At 33.6% G+C, this 24,879-nt stretch overlaps 1 protein-coding gene across 2 annotated transcripts in view; it reads right to left on the bottom strand.

The window, feature by feature from the left end:
- Positions 1 to 13,854: 13,854 nt before the first annotated feature.
- Positions 13,855 to 24,879, bottom strand: part of LOC136037839 (tRNA (cytosine(38)-C(5))-methyltransferase-like) — a 40,450-nt gene continuing 29,425 nt past the window's right edge. The window contains exons 3-5 of one of the 2 annotated variants that reach the window (XM_065720684.1): positions 22,947 to 23,241; positions 18,954 to 19,242; positions 13,923 to 14,415 (exon numbers count right to left, since the gene is read on the bottom strand). In XM_065720684.1, the coding sequence (XP_065576756.1) occupies positions 14,114 to 14,415; positions 18,954 to 19,242; positions 22,947 to 23,241 (886 nt within the window). In that variant the 3' untranslated portion in view covers positions 13,923 to 14,113. Of the gene's footprint in view, positions 14,416 to 18,953; positions 19,243 to 22,946; positions 23,242 to 24,879 lie in introns of both variants that reach the window. The other variant, XM_065720685.1, reaches the window with a different exon arrangement.

Below are 24,879 nucleotides of genomic sequence, written 5' to 3'. Positions count from 1 at the left end.
GCTGTGAGTTTTATTTTTACTGTTTTATTTACTTTGAGTCTTAAGTCCTTGTACATTTTCTTTGAGTATACTTTTGTTTCCCAATTATACTAAGTTCCGCACCATTGATATTGTCTAAGAGTCCCGATTAGCATAGTGAATGTTCTTTCCTGTTGGCAGATTTTATCATTTCTTCAGCAATTTTACAACTGGTAAAACCCTTCAAAATTTGTTTTACTTGTCATTAAGTAGAATTATCTAATTCCTTGGAAATGACGAAATACATTATACAGTCTTGTAAACCTAAAAAAGACACTGATGAAGAATAACCACAAATAACCCAGTATTTTCTCTATCTTGAGCCCAAATAATTCCACCTAATATGTTAGGTACAATTATTCTTTGTTTTATTTTTCTATTCATTCAATTTAATTTTACTTCACTCATTCTTTCTTATGTTAAATAAAAAGAAAAGTTTTTTTTTTAACTGAAAGTAAGGAGCGACATTAAAACTTAAAACGAGCAGAAATTACTTCGTATTTAAAAGGTCTGTTTTCTCCTGAACGCCCCGCTCTTTACGCCAAGGTTTTTTACTCTTTAAAAAAGTAGCGTAAAGAGCGGGGCTTTGAGGAGGGGAAATCTCCTTTCATGTACGGAATGATTTCTGTTCGCTTTAATTTTTAATGATGCTCCTTACTTTCAGTTAGAAAAACATGGTTTTTATTTAATGTCTTGAATTAAGGCATGTTTTTATTTTGGCTTTCAGTACATGAATAATTAAAACAGACTTTGCATATTAATTTATTTTTTGACTAAATAGTTTTCTCATAGTCTTGATCGGGCAATTTTGAGAAAAAGAAGTGGGGGAGTAGGCCTAGTTACCTTCCAATCTTTTGGTTATTTGAAAAGGCAACTAGAACTTTCAATTTTTTACCAACGTTTTTATCAGAAAAAATATGCGTAACTTACGTAACGAAATTCTATATTCGTATGTTTTATTACATATATTAAGGGGTTCACCCCCTCACCAATACCTCGCTCTTTACACTAAAGCTTAAATTTTGTCCCAAATTCCTCAAGAATGACGCTTGAATCACAAAGGCCGTAGAATAAATAGTTGAAATTAATAAAATTACATTAGCGTTAAGAGCGAGGTATTAGGAGGACGTGAACCCCTCATATGCGTAATAATTTCTGTTCGGTTTAAGTTTTAATGCTGCTCCTTACTTTCAGCTGAAAAAACTTTTTCATATTGATTTTTTCATTTTTATAAATCCTTTATAATCCTGCCCTCCTTCATGGAAATTTTCTAACCCATGACAAATTCCTCCATGGAAAATTTTCCCCGCATAGCCCCCTTCCCTTAGCCCCCCAGCCAAAAAGAATCTCCCTGAAAGCGTCTGTAAACTTCCCAATAATCATTACTATATGTAAACACCGATAAAAGTTTGTAGCTTGCAGCCCCTCCCACGGGGACTGTGAAGGAGTAAGTCGTCTCCTAAAACATAGTTATTAGGTTTTTCGACTATGCTGAATAAAATGGCTATCTTAGAATTTTGATCCGGTGACTCTGGAGAATAAATAAGCGTGAGAGGGGGCTACGTGCCTAGCAATTTTTTCGGTCACTTAAAAAGGGCACTAGAACTTTTAATTTCCGTTAGAATGAGCCCACGACATTCTAGGACCACTGATTCGATATGGTCATCCCTGGGAAAAAAAAACAAATAAACACACATCCTTGATCTGTCTTGTAGCAAAAAATACAAAATTCAACATTTTTGTAGATAGGCAATTGAAACTTCTACTGTAGAGTTCTCTGATGGTGTAGTTTTCATTAAGGTTCTACGGCTCTTAAGGGGTGTTTCCCCTAGTTTATAAAATAAGATAAATTTTCTAAGGCTCTTAACTTTTGGGTTGTAAGTCTAAACTTTAAAATACATTAAAATGGAATTCTTTTGATGCAATTATTGTTATAAAAATTCTGTGTTTTAGAGTTTCGGCCGGGTCGCTCCTCACTACAGTTAGTTACCACGAACTGTTTGAAATGGTCACATAATTTTTTTTTGACTATTTGCCTTACTGACTGTTGACTATTTGACCACTAAACGAGCTAAAACCCCATTTTACCCAAAATAGAGTTCAAAATAAAATTTATATGGAAATACAGTACAAAAAGTTTGGTAAGATTACTGTACTTAAGTTAAGGAGAATAGACAAGCTGTTTCTTCCTAAAGTTTTCACTGATATACCATTTAAAGGTTGGAAGACCAAGTAGCCTAATATTTGCCAAAAAAGCGCCTACTGGATTTTTGGTAAGACATTAGTTTTTCATTGTACTAAAAATAATTAGTAAGTGCCCATAACTCTTTGCCAATCCTCAATCGAAAGACAATCACACATGGAAAGAACTTTCCATAGAAGGATTTTCCGATGGGGGGGGGGGAATTTTCCATTGAGGAGAAGTTCAATTTTCTAGCATTGTTTAAAATGATTAGAAATATAAAAAAAAACAAGTTTTTCAATTAAAAGTATAGAGCAATCTAAATTTAAAACGAATAGAAATCGTTAAGTATGAAAGGGGGTCGCCTCTTAATCAATATAAAGCTAAACGATTTTTTTTAAACTTTTATAACAACTTTTTATTCTAATTAAACAGACCTTGTGTTTCAGGAGTCGTTTTCATTTTTGCTAAACAAAAAAACACGTAAAAATTATGACATACTCGTCTGTCCCTAAAAAGCAGAGAGAATAGGCATACCTCCCCCTACATTAGGGGATTTGTATCTACTATGAATTGAATTTGGGCTAAAAATTTGTTCTTCGCAACTGACAAATATATAGTGGCTGAAAAATAATTTATTAAGCTTAATTGTACCCAAAAGAGCTATTGGCATAAGTAATTTAAAATAATTTCATCAAAGGAAAGTAATATCTTCCAAAAAATATGATCTTAGGAGAAGGGACACAATCAAAGCTTGGATCTCCAGGAAATCCCTCAGAGAATTTTACGACTGCTAAGTAAAGAAATGCGTAGTCCTAAATATCTGTGTCAAGAGCATGGGGTTGCTTTTATTTTCTTTTTACTAGGAGGTAATAGTATCAGACCAGGGGTTTTGGATTTTCAGATGGCGTTTGATTCGCACAAAAGTAGCAAGTTTTAGCTTCAAGAGTGTGATTCAGGAATATTTGCAGGCCAAAGTGACCCTTCCCAGTACTCCACCCTTTTATCCATGGGCGTCCAACTGTCCTCTCAAAAGAGTATTTCCTGTGTTCTAAGGCGATCTTATGGCTATCTATGGTAGTTTATCATCTGGGTTTTCTATTCTATGGCTGTCTTCTGGCAGGCTGTTGGCTAGTTGACAAAATGTTTACCTATTGGACAAAATATAACAGTTAAAATAATACAAAGATTATTCGGTCAGCACAGCTATGCGCTTTTAAATTCAAGCGTTAATCAATGGGATAATTTGCCTAAAGAAAACAATGAGGCGGCATTAATAGCTTTTTATTATCTTATTATATAATTTTATATCATTCTGAATATATTTAAAGATTTATACTGCAAAGAGCAAGATTCAGGAATATTTGCAGGCCAAACGGACCCTCCCCCGTCCTCCATCCTTTTATCTATGGATGTCCAACTGTCCTCTTAGAAGATTATTCGCTGCGTTCTAACCCGGTCTTATGGCTGTCTATAGCAGTTTGTCATCTGGCTTCTCTTTTCTATGGCTGTCTTCTGGCAGGCTATTGGCTAGTTGACAAAATGTTTACCTATTGGAAATTGTTGTTGTCAACAACAGATTTACTGCTAAAGAAAGAATTCCCAATTTAGAATAGGAAGTTTTTTGGAAAATTTTTATTAGAAATTTTATTAGAAAAAGAAATTTTACAAAGAAATTTTATTAGATAATTAGAATGGGAAGTTTTTTTTTGGAAGTTTTAGAAATAGGAAGTTTTTTGGATCAGACAAATACTGCTGCTGAAATATTTTGCTTTTGATAAATAAAAATAGTAACTATAAAGTCATAAAGTTCTCATGTGTTCCTAAGAAGAGAAGAGAAGAGATATATCTCCCCCTGCACAAGATGTATCTCCCCCTCCCCCTGCACTAAATATACTACGAAGGGAAAATGAGCTAAGTATTTCTTTCCTTCATAAACGACCATTCTTTTGAAGGATAAAAAGGATCTTGTTATGCTACCTTCATAAGGGGATCTACGTTCATTAGGGGGCAATGCTACGTTTTTTAGGGGATTCTGATGTCAAGGCTGGTAAAGATAGGGATGCAGAGTATCCTAACCTACCAAATTTTGTGTTATAAGAGAAAGCCGTAACACTTATAGATTACTGCAATTTTTTAGCTATAACAATCAAGCTATAAGCAATGTTGTGTTTAGTCATAAAATAGCCCACAAGTTAACATGTTATTCAAATGATTGTAAGACAGCTAACCTTATTGATTATTTTGTTATAAATACAAGAGTGGCAGGCAAGATAAATATTATATTCTACGGAGCATAGGACTGATGTTACTGGTATTACATTTACACGAATTGTTTAGGACAGCCCATTGACTGACCGTGTCTTAAACAGTAATCTGATCAAAATAGAGTTCTATTCGGTTCTCTGAGGCTAGAATGAGAGAAAGGTTAAGGTGGCTAGGATGTTTTTTTTTTTGTATTAAGAATGACAGATCGTAAGAGATTGCCTTTTTCGGCCAACCACCCAGGGCCAAACAAAAAACAGGTCGTCCTCAACTGGGATAAATTTTTCATGTGCTTTTCTGTTTCTTCATTTCTTTACGGATTATTCAATTTACGGGTACTGGGTTGAAATTAAAGTGACTCATGGCAAAATATAAAGGAAAATATAATTTTGTCTTTTTTAGCAGGATAGGGGGCTTAAGGCTAGAATATATTGGAACTACAGTCAAAATGTTTTAATAACAATAATTTTCCATGAAAGAAGAATTGTTTTCATAGTATTTTCTCCTATCAACAGCATCAATCCTTGGATTATACCCAAACACATGCTTGCATGGTCAGAAAATATAAACCTATTTAGTTTAAAATCGTGACAATTTAAATGTAGTCAGTTAACTTAGTAACTCATTACAAAAGTTAAAGACAGATTCTTTTGCATGAAGAAGGTCGCTGTGAGGATTAAATCATAAAATAAAAATGAGTCTGAATGGAAGAGCTTTTTTTCTTCTTTTTTTGTTCAGACTTATAATGTACTAGTCTGATTTGAGTTCTTGTGAAGCAAACATTAGGCAGGGAGTAACCCCCTTATTTAGTAAGTTGCATTTATATCGATTTCTGGATTAACCTTTATAACAGGGGAGAAATAATGTACGAAAAAAAATAACAGCGCCTTCTCCATTAAATTTTCTGGTACTTATCAAACAGTTCGTGGTAACGAACTTTAGTAAGGAGCGACCCGGCTCAATAGTAAACGAAACTCTAAAAAACGGAATTGTTATGCTAAAATATACATCAAAACAAATTGGATTTTCATGCTGATTTTAAATATATAAGTTTCATCAAATTTAGTCTTTGTCATCAAATGTTACGAGCCTTAGAAAATTTGCCTTATTTTGGAAAATAGGGGAAAACACCCCCTAAAAGTCATAGAATCTTAAGGAAAATCACACCATCGTATTCGGCGTATCAGAGAACCCTATAGCAAAAATTCCAAGCTACTATCTACAAAAATGTGGAATTTCGTATTTTTTGCCAGAAGACAAATCACGGGTGCGTGTTTATTTTTATTTTTTTTTTCTTTTCCCCAGGGGTCATTGCATCGACCAAGTGGTCCTAGAATGTCGCAAGAGGGCTCATTCTAACGGAAATGAAAAGTTCTAGTGCTCTTTTTAAGTGAACAAAAAATTCGGAGGGCACCTAGGCCCCCTCCCACGCTCATTTTTTCTCCAAAGTCAACGAATCAAAATTTTGAGATAGCCATTTTGTTCCGCATAGTCGAAAACCATAATAACTATGTCTTTGGGAATGACTTACTCCCCCACAGTCCCTGGGGGAGGGGCTGCAAGTTACAAACTTCTACCAGTGTTTACACATAATAATGGTTATTGAGAAGTGTAGAGACGTTTTCAGGGGATTTTTTGGTTTTAGGGGTGGGGTTGAGGGGAGGGGGCTATGTGGGAGAATCTTTCCTTGGAGAAATATGTCATGGGGGAACAGAAATTCAATGAAAAGGGCGCAGGATTTTCTAGCATTACTATAAAAAAAAAATGAAAAAATAAACATGAAAACGTTGTTTCAATTGAAAGTAAGAAATAGCATTGAAATTCAAAACGAACAGAGATTATTACGCATATGAGGGGTTCTAAAAATACTTTAGCATAAAGAGCGAGGTATTTAGGAGGAGATAAATACCTCGCTCTTTATGCTAAAGTATTTTTAGTAATTTCAACTATTTATTCTACGGCCTTTTTGATTCAGGGGTCATTCTTAAAGAATTGGGACAAAACTTACGATTTAGTGTAAAGAGAGAGGTATTAACGAGGGTACAAACCCCCTCGTACACATAATCTATATATATAAAAATAAGTTGTCTGTGGATCTGTGGATCTGTGGATCAGGTGACGTCATGTTTGTTCGCATATGACGTCTGAATTATTTCACACTAATACAAAAGAAGAAAAAAACTAAAAAAGGTAAAAACTACAAAAAAAACTAAAAAGGAAAAAAAAACTAAAAAAGCTAAAAAACTAAAAAAAACTAAAAAAAGGTAAAAATCTAATAACTAAAAAAAAACTGAAAAAAATAAAAAAAAGGCAAAAACTACAAAAAAAAAAACTAATAAAAAAACTAAAAAAGCTAAAAAACTAAAAAAACTAAAAAAAAACTAAAAAAAGGTAAAAACCTAAAAAAAACTAAAAACTAAAAAAGAAAAAAACTAAAAAAAAGGAAAAAACTGAAAAATAAAAGAGAAAAAGAAAACTAAAAAAATATGAATAAATATATATAAAAATAAGTTGTTTGTGGGTTATGTCTGTCTGTCTGTCTGTCGAGTGACGTCGTGTTTGTCCGCATATGACGTCTGAATTATTTCACACTAATACAAAAGAAGAAAAAAACTAAAAAAGGTAAAAACTACAAAAAAAAACTAAAAAGAAAAAAAACTAAAAAAGCTAAAAAACTAAAAAAAACTAAAAAAAAGGTAAAAAACTAAAAACTAAAAAAAACTGAAAAAACTAAAAAAAGGCAAAAACTAAAAAAAAACTAAAAACTAATAAAAAAACTAAAAAAGCTAAAAAACTAAAAAAACTAAAAAAACTAAAAAAAGGTAAAAAACAAAAAAAAACTAAAAACTAAAAAAGAAAAAACTAAAAAAAAGGAAAAAACTGAAAAATAAGAGAAAAAGAAAACTAAAAAAATATTAATAAATATAAAAAATATAAATATAAATATAATATAAATTAGCAATCAACAAAGCACCGAGACACAAATGACGACCGGGACACAGGGAGTATAAATGACGACCAGGACATAAGTAAAAAAAAAACTAAAAAAACTAAAAAAATGGTAAAAACTACAAAAAAACTAAAAACTAATAAAAAAACTAAAAAATCTAAAAATCTAAATAAACTAAAAAAGAAAAAAAAGAAAAAAGGAAAAAAATAAAGGAGAAAAACAAAACTAAAAAACGAATGTATATACAGACCGGGACACCGGGATACAAATGACGACCGGGACACAGGGAATATAAATGACGACCGGGACACAGGGACACAACTACAATGGGGACGCCGGGGGGCACAGGGGGATATAAATGACGACCGGGACACCGGGACACAAGGAATATAAATGACGCCCGGGACACTCAAAGAGAAATCACAGACTGGAACACCGGGACACAAATGACGACCGGGACACAGGGAATATAAATGACGACCGGGACACAGGGACATAACTACAAAGGGGACGCCGGGGTGCACAGGGGGATATATAAATGACGATGGCGACTCAGGGAATGGTCGATTAGCAATCACCATCAACAAAGCTCAAGGGCAATCATTAGAATCATGAGGTATAGATCTGAATACGGATTGTTTTCCCATGGACCATTATATGTTGCATGTTCAAGAGTCGGTAAACCTGACAATCTATTCATATGCACAGACAATGGGACAGCAAAGAATGTTGTATATTCGCAAGTTTTACGTAGTTAAAAACATATATATATATATATATATATATATATATATATATATATATATATATATATATATATATATATATATATATATATATATATATATATATATATATATATATATATATATATATATATATATCTATATTCACAGGTGGGACATAGGGACACAACTACAATGGCGCGTAACTAATATGGCGCGTAACGACTTACGCGCGCGGGGGGGGCTTGGGGGGGGGGCGCGCCCATATTTTTTACTAATAAAAACGTTCGTTAAAAATTAAAAGTTCTAGTAGCCTTTTTAAGTAACCGAAAAATTGGAGGGCAGCTAGGCCTCCTTCCCCACCCCTTATTTCTCAAAATTGTCTGATCAAAACTAAGAGAAAGCCATTTAGCCAAAAAAAATTAATATACAAATTTCATTTCAATAATTTATGTGCGGAGAGCCAAAATCAAACATGCATTAATTCAAAAACGTTCAGAAATTAAATAAAAAAAACTAGTTTTTTTAACTGAAAGTAAGGAGCGACATTAAAACTTAAAACGAACAGAAATTACTCCGTATATGAAACGGGTTGTCCCCTCCGCAATCCCTCGCTCTTCACGCTAAAGTTTGACTCTTTGCCACAATTCTACTTTTTAAAACAATTAAAAGCTTTAGCGTAAAGAGCGAGGGATTGCGGAGGGGACAACCCGTTTCATATACGGAGTAATTTCTGTTCGTTTTAAGTTTTAATGTCGCTCCTTACTTTCAGTTAAAAAAACTAGTTTTTTTTAATTAATTACTATAAAAAAACAATGAAAAAATACATGGAAAAGTTTTTTCAATTGAAAGTAAGGAGTAGCATTGAAACTTAAAACGAACAGAGATTATTACGCATATGAGGGGTGCTAAAAATACTTTAGCATAAAGAGCGAGGTATTTAGGAGGAGATAAATACCTCACTCTTTATGCTATAGTATTTTTAGTAATTTTAACTATTTATTCTGCAGCCTTTCTGATTCAGGGATCATTCTTAAAGAATTGTGACAAAACTTACGATTTAGTGTAAAGAGTGAGGTATTAACGAGGGTACAAACCCCCTCATATACATAACAAAAATTTAAGAATATAAAAGTCTGTTACGTAAGTTAATTCTTAAGTTACGTATATTTTTTACTAATAAAAACATTCGTTAAAAATTAAAATTTATAGTTGCCTTTTTATGTAACCGAAATATTGCAGGGCAACTAGGCCTCCTTCCCCACCCCTTATTTCTCAAAATCGTCTGATCAAAACTAAGAGAAATCCATTTAGCCAAAAAAGGAATTAATATGCAAATTTCATTTTAATAATTATGTGTGGAGAGCCAAAATTAAACATGCATTAATTCATAAACGTTCAGAAATTAAATAAAAAAACTAGTTTTTTAATTGAAAGTAAGGAGCGACATTAAAACTTAAAACGAACAGAAATTACTCCATATATGACATGGGTTGTCCCCTCCGCAATCCCTCGCTCTTTACGCTAAAGTTTGACTCTTTGCCACAATTCTGCTTTTAAAAACAATTAAAAACTTTAGCGTAAAGAGCCAGGGATTGCGGAGGGGACAACCCATTTCATATACGGAGTAATTTCTCTTCGTTTTAAGTTTTAATGTCACTCCTTACTTTCAGTTAAAACACTAGGTTTTTTTTATATTTAATATGTTATAGCACCTATGTTAAGTTCTTCATTAAGTAGGACCTGTATCTCTGACTAATTCTAATGAAATTTCACAAAATATTACAAAAATATATAGAAACAAATTTGGACTATATATTTGCACATTAGGGAGGGGGAGTAAAGTGTAGCGGGTGTGCACACAAAGTTTGTTAGGTACAATTATTCTGCATATTATGAAGTAAGATTTGTTTTCTAAGTTCACAGAGCACAAATATTACCCCACTCCACCCTAATATGCAAAAATATAGCCCACATTATATATTTCCCTTCTATTCCGTACTTGTCTTTGTTTCTCTACGCTTAGCTAACGAAGAAACCGGTTATACAGTGCGTTAATGGACGAAGAACTGGTAAATACGAAGAAAGTGAACATATAACTAGATACCATTTCTTATGCTCTTTCTGAATATAATCGCTCTTCTTGCTAATTCAATTTTAAGCCCATTTAGGACCTTAAATCTTTTCTTTTTATTCTGTTAGGTCGCTTATTAACTGCAATTACACCGATATGTCAAAAAATGTCAAAACTTATAGACGATACATTGCGGATAGAAAAATGAAGGAAATTTTTTGAATTTTGTATTCAACTTAATCATGGTAGATCAGTGCTCTTGGATTATTCAACTTTAAAAAATAGACTTATATTCAAATTAAATAAAAAAACTATTTTTTTGAACCGAAAGTAAGGAGCGACATTAAAACTTAAAACAAACAGAAATTACTTCATATATGAAAGGGACTGCTCCCTCCTCAACGCCCCACTCCTTACGCTAAAGTTTGACACTTTCTCTCAACTCTACTTTTTAAAACAGTATAAATTTCACCTTTTCGTAGATAAGAGTTTGAAACTTCTACAATAGGGTTGTCTGATACGCTGAATGCAATGGTGTGATTTCCATTAAGTTTATATGACTTTCAGGGGGTGTTTTTCCCTATTTTCTAAAATAAGGTAAAATTTCTCCGGCTCGTAACTTTTGATGGGTAAAACCAAACTTAATGAAACTTATATATTTAAAATCAGCTTTAAAATTCGATTCTTTTGATGCAGCTGTTGGTATCCAAATTCTGTTTTTTAGAGTTTCGATTACTATTGAGCCGGGCTGCTCCTTGCTAAAGTTCGTTACCACGAACTGTTTGAAAGTAAGTTTAAGACCCTTGAAAATATCAATATATTTCTATATTTTTGGGATATGAAAATGCGTTATAACAATTGTTTCAAGCTTATTGCTAGTTGTAATACATTGGTTGTGAATTGTAATATTGATTTGTTGTCCGAGATATGTCCGAGAAAGTCATATTTTTAAGCAGACTCGCACCATCTTTCCTGTTTTACGGTTTGGTATTAGGTATCCATTATAGTAATAATTTTCAAATGAAGTTCTCAGACAGTTTAAAATAAACTTAAGGCTATTTAAAAAAAAAACAACTACGGGATAGACCGTCCAGAGGCCCCCTTATCCGCTGAAGATGGTCCAAAATCCTCGAGATGTGGATTTGTCTTGTGTTCCTTTCGTAATGCTGAACTTGCGCCCATGTTTCCAGGGAAAAGTGTTGGGTTGTATACTAATTTTACCCTTATTATTTTTCCCAGGGCTTGGATACATTTCTGGAAGCAGGTGTTAACAGAGGTATCAAGTTACATAAATTAAGAGAAGAGGGCAAAGATTCTTGAAATCTTAGGGGGAGTAATTTTTCCATTTTTCCAATGAAATTACTTTAAAAGCCACTTTTTAATGAAAATAGCGAAAGAGAAGTAATTCGAAATTCTAGGCAGGGGACTAATCTCCCGCCTCCAAGGAGAAACCTTTCAACGTGTTTATCAATATAAAAAAGAAAAAATCGACATAAAAAGAACAAGCCTCTTCAACGAAAAGCAAGAAGCGACATTAAGACTTCAAACGGACAGAAATTATTCAGGATATTTTGCCCCCTCCTCAATACCTCGCTCTTGATGCTAAATTTTCTAGTACTTAAAAAGGGTTTTATTCTAATTAAATGGCCCATATATTTGAGGAGTCGTTCTTAAAGAATTGGGACAAAAGGGCAAACTTTAGCGCAGAGGACAAGGCATTGAGGAGGGGATAACCCCTCTCATATACGGAATTATTTATGTCCATTTTATGTGTTAATGCTGCTTTCCACTTTGAGTTAGTAAAACTCTTTAAAAAAAATCTAATCAATTTTCAAATAGTGCTGGCTCCCGCGGCACCCCTCTATGAAAACTAAATCTCCCTTATGTAAAATTCCTCCATGGAAAGGTCAACCCACATAAAACACCCACCCGCAGCTCAAATCCATCTTCACATAAAATCCCTCTGGAAAATTTCTTGTGGACGATTCTGCCTGAAAAACTCTCCTTGGGGAATAATTACATTTGAAAATAAAACTAAAATTTCTGATTGTTTTTCAAATCGTGCTAGAATTCCCTCTACATGTTGAGTTCTCCTAGATCCCCTCCCTCTAGAGGAAAGTTGTTCTTGCAGAACAAGTTTTTCTGAAGACAGTAATGTAACTGTTATTGAACCGTTATTTGTCCGTTTCAAAGAAAATTCCCCCACTGAGGATTTCTAACATGGAAAATCTCCCAGAAAATTCCAACCCTGCTGAATATTTCGCCCGGAATAAATTCACATGTAAATTCGAGTTGGTAAAGAGAAAGTAAGACAAATAAAAAGAATTTCGCATACGAATTCTGGCAAATTTCTTCAGTGTTTTATTTTCCCTGGAGTTTTTACCCCCGAAAACTAAGTGGGGGGGGGGGCAAAGGCGTATCTACAGTAGTTTTGTGGCGGGGCAAGAATGGGTGCTATTGAAGTAGGTACTAATCTAGCGGTAGTGAAGAAAAGTAACTATTTAACAAACACGCTACTTGGTGAATTTAAAAACATTACACAACACATTATAAAAATTAAGCACACATTGGAAAATATAAAAAATGTAAAATAAATAAAATCTAATAAATAAAATATAAAATATAAGTGCTGGTGCTTGGCTTTTACTAAAATTGTCAGCAATGAGCTGCAGCAGACAACAGTAGTATAGTGTAAAATAGCTTTCGGGTGACGGTGGTGATAAGACGGATAAGACGGTGGTGAGGGGATAGGCGCGCAGAAGCTGTACTGGAGGGTTTTCTGTGAAGAATCTCCAACTTTAAAGTTATATCAGGAACTGAAAATTTTCTAAAAAGAGTCTGTTTTTTTGTCCAAGGTGGAAGATACAGAGAAAATTTACAAAATTTGAAACAATTTATCCGAATTATTTTTAAATTACCATTATTAAGAAGGGGGAAAAGACCTGAAGCATAAAGCTGTATATATTAATAAATATAATTGATATCAGCGGGCCACTTAAAGCCAAGACGAAAATCACAGACGGCGAATCAGCGCTGTCTAAACAAAGACAAATGATAAGTCAAAGTATTACCGTAGACTGTGTAACAATATATTGTTACATATTCACCACATTTAAATAGTGACCGTATTTTAAATTTGAAAGTATTTGAAAAATACAGTAAGAATTATTGACTTATTCGTTGGGCATTGTTTGACAAAGAATATCTCGAAAATCCAAACAATTCTTGGCAACATTGAGGCCCAAACCTTATATTAAATGAAAATTGCCATGGATGCCTATTGGAAGGGAAAATTGACACCTAAAGTTACCATTCTCTTTATATCTTTGCTGTAAATAAACGAATTCTATAAAAATTACGCAAAAATTGTCTTGTGTAAATCAGGGTATAGGGGGGTGCATACACTTCTGGAAAGGGTTTACAATGAATGTCGTTTTTGTGTCTATAATTCCCTTTTCAGGCAAAACTTGATCTCCTGCTACTTGATAAAACTGATAAAAAAAGAAAAGAATGGGTTGTTATCGCTTATTTGTGTACATAAAATTTCTAAATCGTGTGAAAAATATATATTATTTTATATATACATATATATATTAATATATATTTATTTTAATAATTTTAATTATTTATTAAAATATAATTTTAATATATATGAAATATATAATTTTCCAGATGAATAAGACCTTTCTTAAACGTTGAGTATTAAACATCTGTGTTGAAAATCTCTGAACTTTGTGAATTTAGACAACGAAAAGATTTCACGATTTCAGACTGATTTTAGGACTTATGTTCTGATTTTTGCCTGTCGTGACAGAGGATAACGACTTGAATCTAAGACTTTTATTTTATATTGATTTGTGCTTCGTTCTGAATCGTTTCGTGGAGAATTTTGAGTAGAATCAGCTATGTATTAATAATGCAACTAACAGCGTTACAACATGAACATTTACACTATTGCCAAGTAACTTATATTTTGTCTTATCACTTAAATCCTTCGGCCATATATAATTGTCTGGAAAACACATGAGTCTTTCCACCTCCTTGGGAGTAAAATATCGAATTTTCAGTTTTCTTAAGGAGTTCAAGGCAGCTTCGGAGTTGGTTTCTTTGAATTCGTTATAGGCTTTGTACGCTTCTTCAATGGTAACTGATCTGTTGCAGACTAGGACTGATCCTGACCCCTCTACTAGGTGAGTATAACCTGCAAATTACATGGTAAACTTACTCTATAACCAACAGAGGGCTTACTTCTCAAGCAAAAAATCAAACAAATAAGGAGATGAAGGAAATGGCCCATTTCCATTTGTGGATTAAAGCATGTCAGTATGGAAGGATGTCCAGCGAACCCTAAATGACCAAGAGTGGCAAGCTCATGAGGACCAATGTATGTCTTTGACGTTTTAATCCCAAGCTAAATAGTGTTGGGAGGAGGGTGTTTATTTTCAATTTGGGCTGAATAAAGAGGATTCGAAGAATTTGTTGTTGGTAAGAAGGGATATTTTGGAATTAGGTGAGAGAAGGAAATTTCTGGGAAAGTTTTGGCTGGCGGCTGGTCCTTATTTTCGCCCTATGTGTGGATGTCTGAATGAAAGTTTATTTCATTTTGTATCCGAGTGTGAAGAGCTCTCTGAGTTGCGGAATTAATGTTTTAGACCAATGTTTGGGAGTGAATACTGGTTAATTGAGGACATGGTTGAGAGGAACGCATGTGCTATTAAACAGTTGTGTAATTTTCTTTGTTTAGGGATTAAACGTAGGGGATCACGTTTGAGAAAATAGCTTGTTAAGGTTTTTAGGATTTGAATTTTGTTATGATTGGTGTTTGCCGGTTAGAATGTTGAACCTTGACGTGTTTTCTTTTGTATTTTTGTTGTCGTTTTCTTTCTTTTTCTTTTGATTTACATTATCTAAAGTTGTGTTTTTGTTCCTGAACGAATCTGATATACGATTTGGTATGTGTTACCACTACACAATGGAGCCAAGGCCTGCTGGTGAATAACTAGGTAATTAATGATGAAAATCGTCTCGATACAAAAATTATAATTCTAAGATAGCTAATCCCTTTCTGATGGTCTAAGACCTTAACCAAAGGTTTTGAGCCCCCCCCCCCCATTTTGAAAAAGGTGACAGTAGACTTTTACCGTCAATTTGTTTTTGTTGTTGTTTTTTTTTCGGTTTTAGTCAAAGATCATTTTTGTGTTACTTCAAACCTGCCGTAAAGTGTAAATTTGTCGTCAGATAAATTTGTATTTGTATAAAGAACAAGTTGCATGGTATCTTCATTGTATAACCATCAGAGGGCTTTGACAAAACGGCTTTTGTCAGAGACAAAAATAAGACAAATAGAGAAAAAATGTTCGCTTAAATAATCATTAGTCACAATTGAAAACATTGTTCAAGCGACAGCATAATTATTAATCTAATTATAGCTCTCGTCCCCTTAACATTGATTCAACTTAGCAATCATTTTCTTTAAGAAATCAAGTCGGGGATGTTTTTAACTTGATTTTAAAGTGAAATCCTCTTTCACATGAAAAGGATTTCACTTGGTCAATGATAAGGGTATTATTTGGGGTGGAGGGGCTGGATTTAGATGCTGGAGACTCTTGACTGTCCAAGATCGAAATGCTTTAAATTCAAAAGATATTTACTAGAGTTATTTAGCCCAAGACTCCTTGTAAGAATAACGCTGATACAGAAAAAAAGTTATTATTTGGTAAAATTATTACTTAAATTAAGACTACTACTACCCTAATGATAACTCATCGCAGCATCAAGCCGCCTGAGGCCAATACAGCTACGCACGCTGCTCCTCCAACCCAATCTATTCAGAGCCTCCCTCTTTACACTCTCTCAGGAAGTTCCCATTTTCTTTAAATCTTAATTTAAAAAAAAAACATAAGAATATAGAATTCAAACTTACCCCTAGCCCTAGACTCACTTTCAGAAAAAAACCAAAATCGGCGAAAAGTAGAAAATTAAGTCAAGAGAGGTTAACAGTGATTTATAATTTTATTAAATAAAAAAAAAACAAGTTTTTTCAACTGAAAGTAAGGAGCAGCATTAAAACTTAAAACGAACAGAAATTACTTCGTATATGAAAGGGGCTGCTTCCTCATCAACGCCCCGCTCTTTACGCTAAAGTTTGACTCTTCCTCTCAACTCTTCTTTTTAAAACAGTAAAAAACTTAGTAAAAAACTTAAAAAACAGTAAAGCTTAAATTTTGTCCCAATTCCTTAAGAATGACCCCCTGAATCACAAAGGCCGTAGAATAAATAATTGAAATTACTAAAAACACTTTAGCATAAAGATCGAGGTATTAGGAGGAGGTGAACCCCTCATATGCGGAATAATTTCTGTTCGTTTTAAGTTTTAATGCTGCTCCTTACTTTCAGTTGAAAATTTTTTTCATATTTATTTTTTCGTTTTTTTTAAATGCTAGAAAATCCTGCGCCCCCTTCATGGAAATTCTCTTCCCCACGACAAATTCCTCCATGGAAAGTTCCCCCCACATAACCCCCTCGCCTCAACCCTCCCCTGAAAACGTCTGTACACTTCCCAATAACCATTACTATATGTAAACATTATATATGTAAACGTTTACAATATGTAAACACTGGTCAAAGTTTGTAACTTGCAGCCTCTCCCACGGGGACTTTGGGGAAGTAAGTCGTCCCCAAAGACATAGTTATTAGGTTTTTGGACTATGCTGAATAAAATGGCTATCTCAGAATTTTGTTCCGGTGACTTTGGGGGAAAATGAGCGTTGGACGGGGCCTAGGTACCCTCCAATTTTTCGGATCGCTTAAAAAGGGCACTAGAACTTTTAATTTCTGTCAGAATGAACCCTCTCGCGACATTCTAGGGCCACTGGGTCGATACGATTACTCCTGGAAAAAAAAATTTCTTGACTATTCCCTGAGCTTCCATAATTATTCCCTAGATTATTTCCATAAACTTCTTCGAAATAAGAAGTGCTTCAAACCAGAACCGTGGTTTTGAAACGCGGTTTTGTCAATATTTGTAAGATTTTGACTTCAGATTTGTAACTTCTTTCCAACAAAGAAACCTATAAAACTCATACAGTTCATCAGCATCTTCACCGCTATAGGCCTATTGATTAAATAATAAAAACAAGTTTTTTTTAACTGAAACCAAGGAGCGACATTAAAACTTAAAACGAACAGAAATTACTCCGTATATGAAAGGGGCTGTTTCCTCCTCAATGCCCCATTCTTTACGCTAAAGTTTGACTCTTTCTCTCAAATCTACTTTTCAAAACAGTGGCCCCTGGGAAAAAGAAAAAAAAACAAATAAACACGCATCCATGATCTGTCTTATGGCAAAAAATACAAAATTCCACATTTTTGTAGATAGGAGCTTGAAACTTCAACTGTATGGTTCTCTGATTCGCTGAATCTGAAGGTGTGATTTTCGTTAAGATTCTAACACTTTCAAGGGGTGTTTCCCCCTATTTTCTAAAATTGATGTATGACTAAACTTGATGAAACCTATATATTTAAATCAGTATTACAATGCGATTCTTTTGATGTAACTAGTGGTGTCAAAATTCCGTTTTTTAGAGTTTCGGTTACTATTGAGCCGGGTCGCTCCTTACTACAGTTCGTTTCCACGAACTGTTGGATTGTAAGAAAGAGAAAGAGAGAGAGAGAGAGAGAGAGAGAGGGGGGGGGGGAGAAAGAGAGAGACAAATTTGTCCAAATAAGCCCTTTCGTTCTGTGGCACGATTTCTTTTCTTAAAAAATATAGCTTTAAATTTCCTCCGGAATAAGCCGTATTCCACTATTCTATGACAACTGGTCCTGTTCGATCACTGCCAAGGGAAGAAAATACAAGAACAAACTCACATTCACGAACCAATTTCTAGGAGAAAATGTAAATTTTGTATTTAAATATAGTGACATTTAAGAGACATATGGGTTCTTAGACATTTTTGACATTTTCTGATGTAACTTTCATTAATATATCCCTCCTCTGTGGAGGTATTATCCCCCTTTTCCTTAAAATTATCCAAATATTCTTATGCCAATATTTATTATATGTGATAGTAAATTTGCTGAATTTTAGGTATTTGGAGTAATAACAAAAACAAACATATTTTTCAATGTGTACAGTTTTCAAAATTCTCTTTTTTAAAGAAGTTTTGCTACTTTCGACAAGAGTTTGCAATTTGCTAGCTCGAAGCGCTTGATTGAGTGTATTAGGCTATCAAGAAGAGTGTTGATCTAAATCCTGTCACGAAAAGAAGAATCAATTTTTTTGCTTAGATTTAAGAATATTTACATAATAGAATTTTATAATGTAGGATATTCTTTAAAAAGCGTCTGCTACTTTCAATTAAGTTCACACGAAAGATTTCTTGGAAGAAACCCCGCCCGACAGGAAATTTATTAACAGGGATTCGGTTTTTTTTTCTCATATTTCAACTCCCTCCTGTGTATAAAGGTTCATTCCTTAGGAAATCAAAATTAGAAAAATGGCGATTTGTTACTATTTACCTGGGAGGATGGGGGTGGGTCGATTTAGGCCATGTCAGTCACCCGTACATCTGTTAATGGAGTTAAGGTTTTATGTTGTCGATCGATAATAAACCAAGTAAAGGACTGTCAGAGCCACAAATGCACATTAATAGTGTTGGCTGTATAGCCTTACCCTTTTTTTGGGGCACAAGTATAAAACAAGCCCTCTCTAGAATACAAATTTGGCTTCATCCCTACCCTTGGTAAAACAACAGCTTGAGCTATCCTGGAATGTTCTTAGATCCAAAATGTTGCCATAGCGCAGGAGAATTTTATCAGGCACTGCATATTGTTCAATGTCAGTTTTTTCATCTAAATAGCTGTGCAGTTTACTAGTATTTACTAGGAAGCTTTGCTTCATATTGCCAGTATTTTGCTGCACCAAGGAAGAGATCTTTGTATTTACTTCCCTTTGGCAATTGGAGCAAATACTGCTTTGATCATGAAGGGATATGCCACCACAGGTGCAATAGGTAAATTCTTTGAGCTGGAAAAGAATTAGATATAAACAGAATTTTTAATAAATATAAATTTGAGAAAATGCGCAATAGATGAATTATACAAAAAGCATAAGAAACTATGAGGAACACCATGGCAGGAGGAGAAAAGACAAATTCCTACACACACGCAAAAGGTGTATAGTACAGATGTCCAAAGAGCTTATCATGCAGTGTCAAAAAAAAAGATGTCGGTATTAGGCGCACCTTGAAGGTATTCATGATGATGGTGATGTATTTTTAAGGCAGCATTGCGCTGTTTACTGAACGTTAATTTATCCAAACGACTAATTCATGCTATTACACAATACTTATTAAAGAATCATAGGTTTAAACTGATAAGTAAGCGGAAGAAAATTTATGATTATTTCGTAAGTTATTATTTCTGTTGGATCTCTTAATCGATATTGAATCTTTTGATTAAGCTGGCTCTTAACAAGCAATATTCTTAAATTTTTCTTTTTGAAGAAACTGAAGACAGACGAGCGCACCACCAAAACATCGGTTACCAAAAAATTACTCAGTTTGACATCTGTTTTTTGTACCTTTTGCCTATAACTCACCTTTCAAATGAGTATGCGCGGGTATGTTATCAACGTTTCTATACTCTAATATTTCTTAAAAATATTTTAAGGTTAAAGTTTTTTTTTCTACGCAAGGCTATGTGAAAGCGTTAAATTTTTTGTTAGTAAATTTTGACAGATTTTTTTTTTTTTTTTTTTTTTGCAAAATCTTACAATGTTATATTTTTCTTTAACGCAAAATACTATTGTTCCATCGGCTAGTTTCACGTTAAATTTCAAAAAATTACTAATTCAAAAGAAAATGAAAAAAATAAATAAATAGTATGAAATCAAACAAATTTAAAATTAATTTATTCACTTTCATTAAAGATATTTTATTACTAATCCCCATTGATAATAAACACAAAATCAGTAGGATACGCACCAAAAATGACAGTACCTTGTGCCCATTCATACGGGTTCAGTAGCGATAAAATTTTATTTCGCCATTAATGAGTACAACATTGCCCACAATATCTAGAAAGTACAAACCCGGCTTAAATAGAAAAAATTCAACCGAGGAAAGAAATTTGTTTCTAAATTTCAAAGTTGGGATAGTATTTTGTATTGGCATTTCATTGACAAAAAAAAACTAGTTTAAAAGTTAAGATTAATATGATGTTAAAAAGTAAATTTTATAATATGTTTCTTTATGTTCAAATATGAAGAAAATTTTTAGACAACTTACTTTGTTTGCATCACTTAGTTGTGCTTATTCATGTTTTGTAAAAAAAAAACGATCACAATAATTCAACTTTTTTTCTATTTAGATAAATATCTTTTTAAGTTTTGCCCATTATTGTCCTTTTACATACGAGATATATCTAGTTGATTCAAGAAGAATTTTCATTCTCGATGGAATGTGTATGACGGTGATTATAGCCATGGAAAAAGTTATCCTTACAGAAGAAGCATACTTTAAAACAGGCAGGTCATTTTAAACATGAAAGGAAGCGATTATTATACTATTTTGTATTTCTAATGTGTAAAGTTTTCAACCTAAGCTCAGAATATTGAAGCCAAGATAACGACGGTAGTCACGTATGATTCTTAAAAAAAAAAAAAAATCTGTTAGATGTTTTCCAGAGGAATAGTCTAAGGATCGTCTTAGGTACTATTTTGAGTCATTTTACATTAAAAATGATCTTTACAAAACCATGGTCTGATCTCACATTCTAATGAAAGAAAGCTAAGAAGGCTAGTTCACATCTACGGATATAGATTTCCAAAGACCGTGGTTTTTGGCTCCATCTGGGTCTAACACAGTACAGATATATAGAAACAGTAACGAACAGTAAATAGCGCATTACATATGCTGTGATCTGACTGAATGCCAAGAAGCAACTGAAACTATTATTGTGACGCGCAGAGGGAAACCCATGTCCGAGCTTTTTAATCTGTCTTTTTAGAGGCAACTTTTCGCTACTGTTCGCATATATACTTATACTGCGGGTCTAAAGAAAAAGCAGATCCTCCCAAAACAGAGTGGGGAGAGGTTATGATAAAGAAACAGAAACTCAGGGAGGATAAACAGAGTAAAGTTTTGAGTCGGGCAGAGCAGAAGAGGAGCATTCTCAACAGCAATGGCTTGAGGAGGATCGGTGCTGAATTTAGCCGCTAGAAGTAGCGGCAGTATCTTATACTATAGAGGGATAATTTGTCAATACGATATCGATCAAAGAATTTTTGAAAGTCAAAATGATGTTTTTACTGATGTTACTATAACTTCAAAATCTGAAATAAAAGTAGTATAATTAAGCAGAGTGGAGATACATTAAAAGCGAAAAAAAGAACATGGAATTGGACTTTACTGTCCCTACCGGCTGTGTATATGTCTGATTCATAGCTATTCAGCCAGGAGTACAATGGGGTGGTTAGGGGTCAGCTATCCTATGTTATCGCACACCCTTCCAGGTTAACTTCCTAGATTTCTCCAGATACCCATTTAAAGCTGAGTCTACTCTGGCTGAGTTTACAGAGTCACGTATCTGATCCCGTTTCAAACCAAATAGCCAGTGAAACCCAACTCGAGCCCCTGCCCTAACGGATAACGGAAAAACTAAAAAAATACGCTTAATGTGTTTTGGCAACAGCGGCTCTATTACTTTCGGCCCAACCTAAAGCAAAGATAAAAAAAAAAACGATAACAAACTAAGTACATTTCGAATTTTACTCATCTTTTCATAACCTATTTAATATGGTTGGGTAACACTTGATCGAGTTGTTTATTTTTTCCAAGAAACAAATTTGAGTTTCACTTTCATCAGTCTCCAATTCTCTTTAAAGTTATTTTTAATTCTTTTTTGCAACAAGATAATACCTCAGTTTGAGTTAGGAGCTCTAAAATCAATGTAAATATTAAGAATTCAGTACTATATGTTACATCAGCCTAAAACTGGCACATTTCGATATTATAACTATATTCTACTAATTTTATAAAAATTAATATTATTTTCTGTTTATTTACTGTTGTTTCTTCTTCTTCTGGGTTTTTAATAAACTCATCTTTTCTATTTGTCTTTCATGACTTTCTCGTCAGTTTTTGTCTTTTTTTTTCGCCTATTTTCGTCTAACATTTTGTTAGTTCACAAAAAGGAATAGGACATTTCTAAGATGGTTACTGCGTAACTTTAATTTAATTACATGGTGGGACGGACTGATACATCCTAGAACAAGACCCAGGCCAAACCTTTACATACACCAAAACCTTTAGTGGATGCATAGGATTTTCAGCAATTGTCCCAAGATTTTGGGGCAACATCATTTTTTTGCAGGTAATTGCCATTTGGCAATCAATATACATTTATAAAAAAAAGGAAAGAAATGCTTTGCATCAAATGATATTGTTTAGTTTACTGTTTTGTCAATTAGTCTCAACACAACACCCTAAAATCAACCGTATTGACTTTGAGTAAATATACTTAAATAATAATTAGCGAATAGTCAACTTGCTGGACAATCCTTCTGACTGTGTGTATAATGTCTCAAATATGGTAGCATAAGAAGTCAATATTGTTTGCAGAGTATGAGTCACTATAGTTTTTCCCTGATTATCCAACCCTGTTTATTCGTGGATCATACTGAAAAAAAGAAGAAAACAAACATAGTTTTCCCTACTCTTTGGTACTTACTATTGAAGGAGGATCATGTTTACAAAAAGTAAATTTTTTATTCTTTCTTGCAAGAAGATAGTATCTCAATCTTGAATTGGGCACTCCAAAATCAGTGGGGCTCAATAGAAATTCAATAGTATAGAAGCCGCTACTCTGAAGGATTTCCAACATATTTTCTCTCATTTTTGAGGATTCAAAACCGTAAACGTTTTCTATTAACAGATACTGAATGTTGGGAGTTCGTGGCAAAAGTTTGAGAACATGGTGAAAAGCGTTACATCTGTCATCATTGACGTCCAGCTTTTTCCCAAGGCTAAAAAAGAAATGCCGGAATTAGTATTGAAAAATTAAAACCAAACATTGTATTTATTAGTTTAAGAAGCAATATTTTCTCAGATATTAAAACAGGAATTTTTTTAGGAGGGTTTTTTAGGAGAATTTATTTTAGGGATCGTTAGGAGGGAAATAGGTTCAAACTGTCAAAATGTTACGAAAGTCTCTTGTCATAAAGAAAGAGAACCTCTCTTTTTAGTTTGGTGTAGATATTCAGGACAGATCCAATATGCCTGAGGACCTTTTATTAGACATTTCAAATATATAGTAAACGTTATTTTAAAATTAGAAAAATTAAAAGACAAGCTAATGAACACTCCAAACAACTTTTTTCAAATAAATATTAACCCCCTATATAAAACGCATTCAGATTTGTAAGTCCCTTCCTCTGCAAAGAAGTGTAGGTTTTGTTCTTATCCTGCCCCCTCTTCGTACATGGCTATCAGCCAAAAATACATCACTTTTCAATCTGCAGACAGATGGTTGTACCAAACGCTTTTACTTTAATGACTAAAATGACAAAAGGATTACTCTGGTAAGAATCTACTGGCTGTATAGCCTGAAGTGTATATATACCCATTCTGTTTTAGTACTAAAGTCACTTATAATAATTTAATACTTATAATAGTTTTGTAATAATTGTAATAGTTTTATAATTAGTCACTTATAACAGTTCAAGAAGCAATATCTGCTCAGATATCAAAACAGGAATTTATTTTAGGGATTGTTAGGAGGGAAATGGTTTCAAACTTCAGTTTATTCAGTGATTTTTTACACAAAAAGAAACAGATGAAAAGAATAAAAGAGTTTGTACATTAGGCAGGGGAAAAGTGATCCCACTCCTGTTCTGTCTGTGACTAGGAAAAATTACTCATTATCTACATTTAATTTCGGTTAGGATACTCTTCAGGTACTTTCTCCGAGGCTTTCGTGATTAAACATCTATTCTTGTGTTGTTTTTCAGTTTTGGAACAACTACTTGATGTTTTCTAACACGCTGTTAATTTTCGATATTAATATTATGATGATTTTGGTTTTCTACAAATTTCTCTCTAGGTTAAGTCTGCTATTTGTCATTGAAGATAAAATTATCCAAATTCAGCGCATTTGAATAACCGCATGTCGTCAGAACTAACCACAAAGTTTAGTACGGATGCGACAATAGACAAAATAGAATGCATACCGTTGCCTCTCAAGTAATGTAACCAATTACTGTGGCAACCCAGGCTTAGCACTAGCCTTTCTTTCCAGAGTTTGTGAATAAATTAAATTGAAATCTTGCTCAATCCATTAAAAGAATTTTTGGAAAACATTAATTCTATTACTTAAGAATACTAAAATATTTAACTTAATCGCATGTATTTTCCTTATAAAATCACAACAATAGAGTTTCTGGCACGACTTACGAAGTTCTGTCTAGTATCTTTATATGGTTTAAGGACGGGAAACTGTAACTTGTCGCTTTCCAGCTACCCCATGATGATCGATGTTGGGTCCCTCCTGGAAGGCTAAGACGAGGATGGTAAAGAGTGGTTGTTTGGATGTTTTCTGGAACGACTTGTGAGGTTCTATCTTGTATCTTTATATGGTTTAAGGAAGGGAAAGCTTAGCTTGTCAC

Source organism: Artemia franciscana, chromosome 17, assembly GCF_032884065.1.
Source record: "Artemia franciscana chromosome 17, ASM3288406v1, whole genome shotgun sequence".
NCBI classification, from domain to species: Eukaryota; Metazoa; Arthropoda; class Branchiopoda; order Anostraca; family Artemiidae; genus Artemia; species Artemia franciscana.
Note: the sequence above shows the minus strand (reverse complement) of the source record. Positions and strands in the feature narration are given on the sequence as shown.